Raw genomic sequence first — 12,172 nt, forward strand, 5'->3', positions numbered from 1 at the left:
CACACACACACACACACACACGCTCATAATCAGGAGAGCTGAAAATTCATGCAAGTGAGAGTTGGATTTTTAGCCACAGTGACAAGTACACTAGTATTTTTGTATATCTTGTCAAATAAATACCAATCCTTAAGAGACAGAGATTTTCTTCTTCTTCTCAGAGTAGCTAATCCTGGCCATTGGTGGGTGGGTGTTGAAACCCTGAAATGTTAGAGAAGAAGGGGGGGAAAGTGCTTTCTCGTAACGGTAACAAAAACCTGGATGCCCTCTGAAGAAGCTACACATAGTCCTGCAGATGCTTGCAGATACACCTGCGGGTAGGCCGGCAAGCCCAAACCAGCTTTCTGATTGGACTCTATGTCATCGACATATATAGTCACAAAGCACGGTGTGAAATGTGCTTGGCCTGATTCTTAAAACGCTTGTCCTTGGGTGACATCATAGTCTTAAAATCAAGAGCAGCATCCTAAAACCCCAATCTTACCTGAATTGACCCTCACGTGTGTGCAGCCCCTGCCCTAAGGAAGCTAGAGGGTGGGGTTTGGGCAGTTGCTTGGTGAAAATAAACAATGTGGGCACACAAGCTGACCCCTTCCATGCCTAACAGGTTAGCTGTGGTCGGTGCTTGGCCTTACTCCCCGAAGCCAGGGAGACGATGCAGCACAGTCATTAAAGGCGCATGGATGCGTGCTATGCGGAGCCAACAAGTCAGACACAAAAGGACAAACATTATGTGGCCCAACTTAGATAGACTATCCAGCATAGGGACAGAGAAGCAAGAGTGCATTAGGACTCTCCAGGGACTAGAATGAGAAGGAAATGAATTATGATTTTAGGGGCACTAAAATTTAAATTAAGGTGATGAAAATGTTTGAAAGTAAATCCTGCTGATGGATCATACTATGGTGGGTGTCATTAGGTGTAATTAATGTGACTGATTTTCACACTTTGAAATGGTGACCGTGATAAATGTTTTGTCACATGTAAAGATGAGTCAAAGCCTACTGCTACTAGGATTTCAGTTCAGCCACACACGGGTTTACTCCAAACAAACCTCCGAGATCAGTGGATGGCTGCAGACAGTTCTCTCAGCGGAGCACTTATCTGAGCCTCCTTAGGTTTCCTCCTAAACAAGGCGGGATCCAAACCGACCCAAACAGGAGCGTTCAAGGGGTTTGCTGGGCCAGTTACACTCCACGCAGAGAAGGCTTGGGTGAGTGCCTTTTGGGGATTCCAATGTGGAATCGATAGAGTTTTTTCAAAGGACACAGGCGATCTCAGGGACTTGAGGTAAGATTTACAGAAAAATTGAAAGCTTCATGGGTGAGGAAAAAGGCCAGGGAAGTGGTGCCACAGAATTCTTTTTTATCACAGTGTACCTGCTCGTTCTTTGACAAGAGCTGTCCTATGCGAATTGCATTGGGAAACCTTAGCCCATCCACCCTGCGGGCCCGTCTTGTCCCTTCAGGCTTCTTTTGCTACTTAAAGAACGTTTAAAAGGAAGATGATATGCGTCCCTTGAGGACGTCCATCTACAAATGCATCATGGGGTAAACCGAAGAGGAGAGACCAAAGTGGGAGATACGTCAAAAAAAACACAAGTGCTTCATGTCTTTATGTTAGTGCAGTAAAGATTTTGATGGTTTTGTAGCAACAGGTTCTGACACTCCCACAGATACTTGTAGGTTACCATAACAAAGGTATTGTATGCAAAGCTCAGACATACCTAGATTTACCCCGACTTTCCAGCTGGGTGCCCCCGCTGGGAAGGCCATTAGCATTTCTGTGCTTCAGTTTTTCCACCTGTAAGAGGAGGGTGTTCATGAGCTCTAAATGAGCTGCTCCGTGTCAAGTGCCCAGCAAGTGTGCCAAGCACCAGTGATTCCAGCTCGGTCAGTGGGCAGCAGTTGTATTGCCACCTCCTTTCTCGGGTGAATGTCAGAGCTTCTCCCTCCACACAGGAGGCGTCGTCTGAGAAGAGACCCTTAAGAGACTATTGAAGGAAGAATGTGCTTTCGGAGGCTAATCACAAACAAGAAGTATTTGCCCTGGTGTTTGATTTAAAATGTTTAATTAATTAAAGCAAGATAAAAATGGCTCCACAGACAGGCGTCCCAGTAAGTGGACTGGATAGAAAACTGAAGAGACTGCAACATGGAAACGATCTTTCAAAGTCGCCGTAGACCCCTGGCCATGGCCATATTTCACCCTTTCGGCGCTAGCAGCCACCCCCGCCCCAGCCCAGCTCCAGAGCACCCACAGAGGCTTGGGTAAGGGAAGCTCTCATTTTCCACATGTTAGCTGAAGGCACATTGAGTGAAAGATCTGTCTCTTTGCTTGCAGGGTTGAAGAAAGTTTTAAAACCTTGTTCTGGTCCATATTTGGCTTGTCTGAAGTGATCTCGGTGGTGCTGAAGTACGACCACAAGTTTATCGAGAACATCGGCTACGTTCTCTACGGTGTTTACAACGTCACCATGGTGGTAGTGCTGCTCAATATGCTGATCGCCATGATCAACAACTCGTATCAGGAAATTGAGGTGAGACTCAGTTCGTTGAAAACGCTCTCTCTCCTTCGTAGTTTCATTTACAAGGCTGTTTTCAGCACAGCGGGTGCTGATGCTGGAAGCCAATGTATTATGAACTGTGAAGCTGTGTATGATGAAATGTGAGGCTGTGTATGATTAAATGCAGAGTCAGAACAACAGGCCTTCTTCCTGGACTGTTCCAAGAGATGTCTCCCAGCAATCTGCCACACGGCAGAGAAGGCACCGTCACATAAAATGGCCCAAGGACACACACACACAGACACACACACACACACACACACATCTTAGTTACCTAGTGTGGCCATAACAAAAGCATTCCACAAATACATGGCTTTACAGGGGAAAAAAAGGTACTTTTCACAGTTCTGGAGACTGAATGTCCAAAGCAGGGTCTCAGTCACATTGATTTCCCCTGTGGGGTTATTCTCCTAGGATCTAGTAGCTCTCACAACTTCAGTGTACCTGTGATGCTTCTAGATGCATCTGTATGGCATGATGTCTTTCCCATGTGTATATGTGTTTGTGCATGCACATGTGTATGTATATCTGTATCTATTTCATGTGTTTTATAAGAAAGTAATCAGAAATGACTAAGTGTAGGAACCACCCTATTTAGACATTGCCTCATTGATGTGTCAAAACAAAACAAAACAAACTATACTTCCAAACAGGGTTATTTTACAAGTACAGAGCTTAGGACTTGCAAGTTTCTTTTGAGACACAATTCAATCCATAATATATATATGAACATCAGAAATCTTGTGGGAAAATGGAGTGAAAAGACAGTAGAATTTTCCATGAACTTTTTAAAGCCTGCACGCATGTGCGTGTGTGTGTGTGCGTGCGAGACAACTGGGATCAAGAATCTTTTCTCTTTCACATATGTCCTCTCAGGGTTTAATGTAGGTAGCCCACGGTATATCAAAATTATTATCTTTTAGTCCATATCCCTTTCTATTTCTCCCATATTATGCACTAAGCACCTTCTGGCCACCAAGCCTTGCAGTGCACTGGCAATCCAGTTGGCTAAGACACGGTGCCTGCCCTTGAAGAAATCAAGGTCTAATGCAAAAAAACAAAAACAAAAACAAAACCCAGATAGCTACATGAATAAACTACCATGCCCTGGGGTCATTGCAAACACAGAAGGCCTATCATTTTCAGGAGGTACAAAGCAGAAAGAGTAATTGAGCATATGGGAGAAGGAAAGAGGCTCAGTTTGAAGAACAAGTGGGGAAAATTAACAGCGCAAAATCGTGTGGAGCAGCATCAAGAGAAATAATATACACATAATAGGAATTCCAGACAAAGAGAGGAAACAAAGTCTCAAAGATATTTTTTGAGAAAGTAATGGCAGAAAACTTCCAAAATATGGAAGATTTTATTATCATCCAAAATGCTCAATCAACTCCATATAGGTTAAAACCTAATAATATCATAACTGAACTTTCCAGATACAATGATAAAGAAATAATTTTGACAGCAGCCTGAGATAAGGGAAATGCCACAAAGGAGCCTCAATAAGATTGAATGCTGATTTCTCACCAGAAACTATGCATGAAAGAAAGCAGTAAGGTGGTATACACAAAGCCTTGAAAGAAAAGGACTGTCAACCAGAAATAACATACCCAGAAAAATTGCCATTCAAAAATGAGTATATTCTCAGAAAACAGAAATTAAGGGAATTTGTAATCACCAGAACAGCCCTGCAATAAACGTGAAAGGCAGTTCTCTGGGAAGAAAACCACTGACGCTGCCAGCTCAGCGATCCAGAGCTGACACTGAGCAGCCGCTGGACTAAGACCATGCAGTACATTTACAATGAGGTGACGGACTATCTGGGCTACAGATCGTGATTGGCAGTAACATAAAATAAAAAGGAGTGGTTGGTATTGACAGAGACTTGTCATATGTTAAAGAGAGGGATCTAAGTGATTCAGTCATTTAAAAATTAAAAAATAATAAGGGGAAAAGTCTATTCTTAAAAAGAATTCCGCATGTAAGACAGAGGACAAAGAAGCCATCAACCTCAACAAGAAATGATGATAGATAGATAGATAGATAGATAGATAGATAGATAGATAGATAGATAGAAAGATAGTTAGATATAGATATATAACAAACTGTTTGAAGTAAATTCTTTTCTGTTGATAATTAATTGCAGTGAATATAAATGGATTAAATATTCCAGTCAAGAAACAGAGTGGTAGACTGTACTAAAAACATGACACCTCCATAGGTTGTCTACAAGAAACACAGCTTAGGCATAAATGTGTAAATGGATTAAAAGTATTGGGGTTGGGGGAGCATGGCATACCAAGTAAGCTGTAATACAAAGAGAGCAGAAGTGACAATGCTAATGTCTGACAATAAATGTTAAGTCAAAATTTACTCTGTGACAGAGGAGAACACTAGATGCACCACTTTTTGATGATAGATGGAATAATTTTAAAAGTGAATAAAGAAACATAACACCTGAATAATATAAACCGTTCCAGCCTAACAGACAGAGTACACTGCTCAGCAGTGGCATGGTACACATTCTACTTCGTTGTACATATGTCTAGCATAGACTATTTTAAGGTAAGTTTCAATAAGTTTCAAAAGATTGCAACCATAAAAAGCATCTAATCGCACCATAACTGAATGAAGCTACAAATCAGTAACAAGAAGAATAAGGAAAACTAAATAGATTTATGGAAACTCAATAGCATTATTAAAATTCAAATCCATTGGGCTATAGAAAAAAATCAAAAGTAAAATTTTAAAGATACTTAGATTCTTAAGATACAGTTGATGAAGTAAAAATGATTAATTTTATGGAGTCTTGATCTGCAAGTACACATTTTTTAAGTAGCCTATGTGACAAAATGGGAGGGACAATTAACGTGCTTTGCTGAAAACCCAAATAGGATAGTGTAATTGCAGAAAGGCACTTGTGGGGTTGTGAATTGACCTACCAACTCTTTTCACAGACCTTAGAAACACTTAGTGACAGACAGGCGATGGCCATTTCAACTTGAGCCTTCGGCAGCCATTTTCTCAAATGAATGGTGCCGGTCACTTCAAATGGGAGCTCTGGTGGTGTAGTGGTTACACTGATCTGCGATACACGAGGTCAGCAGTTCTAGATCACTAGAGGCTTTCGACTCCTGTAAACAGTGACAGTCTTGGGAACCCACAGAGGAGCTCTACTACACGTCTGCTAGCAGTCAGAATTGACTTGAGGACAGTTGGTTTGGTTTCCTTTTTCTTACCATTTCCAATAACCATCTGGCAGTGTTCGTTGGCATGAAAAATGCAGGTTATTGTGCAGAAATTAGTACTATAGAGGGCATTTTCCTTCCAGCAGCTTCTCTTCAGATGAGATAGGTGGTAACATTAACACGTGAACTTTTTGATACCATGTGATGTCATATGCCAACATTTGGAAGTAATACATTACTTGGTGAACCAACATCTTCCAAAATATTACCAATTACTAGATTCATGATGGCGGTCTAACCTCAGCCACCCTTGGGTGGGCTTGACCTCTCTGGGGTCTACTACAAGGAAACAGTCAACTACTATCCTTATCAGAAGGGAGTGGGCCCTCCTTGTTGTGGGATAAACAGTGGTGACTGCTTGCTCTAGATGGCAGATAACCCTTAGAGAGAATAACCCCTGATCTACTCCTGATGACCTCCAAGTGTATAGTCATTCGCAAGCAGCTAAGTTTGACATATATTTGGGGGAGATAACTTGGGAGAAATCCTTCTGTTTCCCATAACCCAATAAAATGATAAATAATTAAATATGAATACAACTTAGCTAGAGACAGATAAGAAGGTCAAACATGTACATCAAAATCTAAAACACACAAGCCACAAACTGGCTTACAAATCATATGAAAAATAGCAAGAGATTAAAAACTAAATATGCATCAATAGAAATCTAGTTAAATATATGATGATGCATCTGAACAATGGGATCTTTTGTTACTGTTTAAGGACAAAAAAAATAAGAGTATCTTCGATATACTGTTGTGAAAAGACCTCAAGTGTTAGTGAAGAAAACTCCAATTTTAGAGCAATGGATATTGCTATCCAGTCAATGCAATGCACGGTGGCCCTTTAGGACTGAGTAGACGTGCCCAAGGCGGCCAGTCTTCACAGAAGCAGATTGCAACGTCTTTCTGATGGGTTCAAACCAGCGATCTTCACCACTCCCCCAGCAGGGCTTCTCGGAACAATATGACTGTAGTGCTCTCTGTTTGATGCAAAGGGGAGGGGAAATGGATCTATATCCATATTGTGTGTAAGCACTTTTTTTTAAGTACTGCAAGAGTAGATAAATTCTCAACAATGGAACCTGTTGAGAGGTCGGGGTTGGGGAAGGAGGGGGAATGCCTTTGTATACCTTTTTAGGCTATATAAGTCATGCAAATGTTTTACTATTATAAAGTGGAACAAATCAATTCAAAACCAAAGCTAAATAAAAGACATGAGCCTTTTGGCCCAACTCCCAATTCTAGGAATAGATTCATGCATTACTATGATTTTCCAGAGCTGTCCATTAAAGAGGGGGTGGGGGGAGGAAGCAGCCTGCCAGTGCCGGATAAACTATGACATAGTCACACATTAGAATACCATACAGCTGCTAAGAACATCGAGAAAGACCTTTTTGTGCCGGCATGGAGAAATCTCTAAAATAGTGTTAAGTGAAAAACTGTAAGTGGTAGGAAAGTGCATGTGGGAGAATACAAAAACCAGAGGAAAAGGTCAAGAAGGGGAACTAGAAGGATGCTCCCAAACTCTTCACGTGAGCATCCTCTGGAGGGGAGGGAGAAGACTGGAAGGGGGTTCACATTTGCTTGGTAAACTTCTGTATTCAAATAGTTTCTAAGAAAGAGTTGTCTGTCTATTTTTCATATAGAAAAAGATAGACACACACATTTAAAAAACTTCCCAGGCAGTGGAAGCAGCATATGCCAAGACAGAGAGGTGTGAAGCAAGGTGGTGTGTGAAGCACTGGAAGAGTGTCAATTATGCAAGAAGAGGTCAGAGGAAGAGGTGAATCCTCACCCGGGCCCTTTGCCCCAGAAAAAAATGCAGAACTGCACTGCATAAAGGAGTCCTGGTAACCTAGTGAGTTACAAGGTCGGTAGTTTGAAGCCACCAACCACCCCGCAGGAAAAAGATGAGGCTTTCAACTCAAGTAAGGATTTACCACCAAGGGAGAGCTGGTGGCGTGTTGGGTTAGGAGTTAGGCTGCTAACCACAGGGTTGGTGGTTCAAGCCCACCAGCTGCTCCAAGAGAGGGAGATGAGGTTTTCTTCTTCCATAGGGATTTACGGCCTCAGAAACTCACAGAGGCAGTTCTACGTTGTCTGATAGGGAAGCGAGTGGATGCACAGCATCAGTGAACAAGCAGTACACGAGGTAGCTTCAAACAGTTTGTGGGGCATTACATTGTCCTTCTATTCTGTTTTTCCACAGACTTTTTGAAGCACACACACACATACACACACATGATATATTTAGTCGATTGTGTATAATAACCAACCCTTCCTGAGCTTTTAAGCTTTCATGTCCCCATGTGTGGAACAAAACCAGTCGGTGCGTGGACCTTCTGTGCTGGAAGCCATTTACACACTTGGCTGCTAACTGAAAGGGTTGAAGGTTCAAGTCCACCCGAGATGCCTTGGAAGAAAGTCCTGCCAAGATACTTTTGACAAATCAGCCATTGAAAACCCTAATCAGGCACAGTCCTCTCCTGATGCGCATAGGGTCACCGTGAGTCAGAGTCCACTGGTCAGCATCTGGTCCGGTTTGAGCTCTTTACCACCTCCTAACAAGCCCACCAGACTGGTCCAAATGAATGTGGCAAGGAAGCCGAGGCATGGCCCATGAGTTTGGGGCAAGGGTGACAAGCCCATAGCTTGTGATACCAAATTATCCACTATGAAGTGAGGCCACAAAATGTTGAGGGCAAACATACCACCTCCCCTCCCTGACCCCCCACAACTCCTCTGAGGGCCCTGCACTTCTTTCTCCCCCAGTGGGGAGAGCAGGCCTCCCCCACCCACCTCGCTGGTGATCCACGTGCAGGGCTGTGAGAAACGCCACTGCAAAGGGACCCTTCTGAATGTCCAAGTGAGGGACTGGACATGTGCCATCAAGAAGCCTTGGAAAGCACCTATTTTCCAAATCTTCAAGCCTACCCGTCTCTGTCTCTGTGTTCACCACCCTCCTGCAGGGTTGGGGGGATTTCCCCAGCTAGGCAGCCCCCTCCAAGTGCCCTGGCTCCCTTCTCTCTTGCCCTGGCAGGAGCCACCACTGCACATTGTCCCTGCTCTGCCAGGTCTTCACCCCCTCGCTCTACCTAATCCTTCCTGTCAGCATTTAAATAAGTCTCTTGATCTTCGGAGGCAAAAAAAATTGCAACAACAACAAAATCCTCCCGAGACCTCACTTTCCAGTTCTTTCATGACAATTTCTCACCATCTCTTCCACTAATTAACTCCTACTCGTTCCCCGCCACACCCCCACACTTGACCTGGTTGAGAGCTACTCATCCCTGGCATCTTAGCTCAAATATCAGCCCTTAGGCCGTCTTCCCAGACCCTGGACCCAAGACAAAGTCAGGGGCCTACTCCTCCATCGGCCCCGCACCCCCACCACCCTCCCCCACACATGGCTCAGGGGCTCCTTCCCCTAAGCACAGCTTTAGGTAAAAGACAGGTTGGTGAATTGCTTCACATACTCATGCGATTGGCCAGACTGTGAGCTCCATCCACTAAGCACTATGTTAAGATATGAAGATATAAAACGGTTATATAACCTCTGGTGGCAAAGTGGGCTACCCATTGTGTTGCCAACTGCCAGGTCAGTAGTTCAAAACCAGCAGCCTCTCAGAGGGAGGAAGATGGGACTTTCTACTCCCTGAAAGATTTACAGTCTGGGAAATCCATAAAGGCAGTTCTCTCTCCTGTAGGGTCCCTATGAGTCAGAATTGACTCAATGGTACTGGGTGAGGTTGTAAAATTATTATTATTATTAATATAAACCTCAGAACCATAAGAATCATCCATGAGAAAATAGGGACACATTTAAAGATCCTAATGCAAGGCATAAATACACTACCAGCCATAAGGAAAAACACACTACAGAAGACAAACTAGAATATTGGGACCTTCTGAAAATATGACATTTATGTACATCAAAATACTGTACCAAACGAGTAAAAAGAGAAAAATATTTGGCAAAGATATATAGAGAAAGGGCTCATTTCAAAGCTCTACCGAAAACTATGCCACCTCAATAAAAAAATACAAATTACCCAATCAAAGACGAACATAAGACATGAGTAGGCAAGTTACTAAAGATGACCTTCAAGTGGCCAACAATTATATGAAGAAATGCTAGCATCCATTAGTCATAAAAGAAATACAAATTAAAACAGTACTAAGATACCACCTCACACTAACACTCCTAGCAAATTAAAAAGCAAACAGAAAATAATAACGGCTGGAGAAGATGTGAAGAGACTGGAGTGTTCACACACTGCTAGTGGGATTGCCGAATTGTGCAACCACTGTAGGCAACAGTGGGGTACTTCCTTCAATCAAGGCAAACATAAATACCTTATGATCCTGCCACCTCTCTTCTTGGCATATTCCCTAAAGAAATAAAGAAAATAACGCAGACAGACATATGCACACTCGTGTTTATTGCAACAATTTCTGTAATAGAGGAAACATGGGAACCATCAGAACCCTTGTGTGTAAAGGAATGGATAAACAAACTCTGGTCCATACAAACAATGGAATATGATGCATCCTTCAACACAATGACGAGTCTGTCAAACACCTCATGGCATGGACAAAATGGGAGGGCATTATGCTTAGCAAAAGTAACCCATCTCATACAGGTAAGTATCTCATGACACTATTATTATAAAAGAAGAGAGAAAAATGGCTTATATGCCAAAGGAATTGAAGATCACAAGGAGGCCAGGCCCGCGGCGGGGAGGGTGAGAAAGGGACGGGAAGGAGGGAGCCCGGGAAAAGGAAAAAAGGGAACCACACATCCGGTGATGAGATGCTGTCACTTCTTGATGCGATGGGCAGTGCAGCCACGCAGTGTATGTGTCAAGTGCCACAAATCAAACGGGGACGTAAGTACAATTTAAATGTAAAACAGAGAACAGAGAAGGGTCAAGCCTTAACAATCCTCCAGAGCCTTAAAAACCCATCAGACCCACGCGCCCATCTGAGTGGTTGTAAAGGAGAAACAGCCAAAGGGACACTGACTGAGGTTCTTTGGTGACAAGCAAGCTGGTTTCAAACAAACAAGCAAAGTGGTTATGGTGGCGCACTGAGTGTCCCACACGGCCAAGCGGGCTTGGAGCATCAGCTCCTCTGATGCGCACCACGCCTGTGGAGCAGGCATTGGGACCCATTTCACACCAGAGGAAACGAAGCCAGAGCAGCCAGTCACCTGCCATGGTTACTTCGCTAGGCTTGAATGCAGACTTCAGAGTTTGCGCTCTTACCATTATACGACCCTTCCTCTCAAGTGAGGGTCACTCTGTTACACTTCTCCGTTTCGTAGCAGTGAGCCCAGAGTGGCCCCTGCTCTTACAAAGCATCCAATCTGAAAGTCCAATCTATGATATCTCTGATGAGATAGGCCAAATGTCCAGAGTCGCAACCAACGTAAATGGGATGGCCATGCGGGCTCTTTCTGACCTTCCCCTCTCCCGGTTCGCCCTCAAAGCCTTGTGTGGGGCTCCTGCACAGCCACTGCCTGTGGGGTAACGAACCCAGCGTTTATAGGGTGCGTGCTCAATGCCAGAGGCTAATGAGGGAGGCAGTGTTGGCTCCCGTGCACAGATGAGCAAACCCAAGGCCCTTGCCCAAGATCACACAGAGCTGGTTTGGAACCCAAGATTCCACTTCCCAAGTCTCTTTCCTGGCTTCAAATTGTCCTGCTGTCAAAGCCAGGGTGTAGCATGGGGCCTCAAACAAGTAGTAAAGAGCCTGTCTGTAGGAGAAAAAAAAACAAAAAACATGCCTACTCCCTCTGAGGGGAGGGAGGGAGGGCAGGGCATGCATATTTTGCCATTGACACCGATTCAATCTAGGGCTTGAATTGAGCAGCAGAAACCAGCTGGATGACCTCTTGCAAATATCAGTCAAGTCTTGTTCCCCTGCACTACCTACGCTAGGTTTCCTAACATCTTCCCTGGCGGCACTCTGACCAATCCGGGACGCCCTTTTAACACTCCTAGCCAGCATGGTAGCCCCAGGAGGTACTGAGCATGTCCAAGGGCGATGGTCTGTCTGTGAAAACCGTTAGTTGCCGTCACCTCAATCCCAACCCTGGTGGGCCCATGCATGCAGGGTAGGGCAACTCCGTGAGGTTTTCAAGGCAGTGACCTTGCAGAAGCAGACCCCCAGGCCGGTCTTTTGAGGTGCCTGCCTCTGGGTGGGTTCCTTTGGCTACCAGTCCAGCGAGCAACAGTGTGTTCCACCCAGGGACTCCATTAAATACACGCCGAATGTGGAAGGCATGTCATTTTGTTTTTCGATGTTGAGCTATCTCACCAATGTTTTATAAGATTCCATATTGAAATGCCACA

General features: G+C 44.0%; 1 protein-coding gene across 1 annotated transcript in view; it reads left to right on the forward strand.

The window, feature by feature from the left end:
• TRPC7 (transient receptor potential cation channel subfamily C member 7) overlaps positions 1-12,172 on the forward strand; it is a 183,205-nt gene that overhangs the window by 159,377 nt on the left and 11,656 nt on the right. The window contains exon 8 of the mRNA XM_030888874.2: positions 2,344-2,539. Within this exon, the coding sequence (XP_030744734.2) occupies positions 2,344-2,539 (196 nt within the window). The remainder of the gene's footprint in view (positions 1-2,343; positions 2,540-12,172) is intronic.

The sequence above is a fragment of the Echinops telfairi genome, unplaced genomic scaffold, assembly GCF_000313985.2.
Source record: "Echinops telfairi isolate 266 unplaced genomic scaffold, ASM31398v2 ScPeMD7_7469;HRSCAF=8507_1, whole genome shotgun sequence".
Lineage (NCBI taxonomy): Eukaryota > Metazoa > Chordata > Mammalia > Afrosoricida > Tenrecidae > Echinops > Echinops telfairi.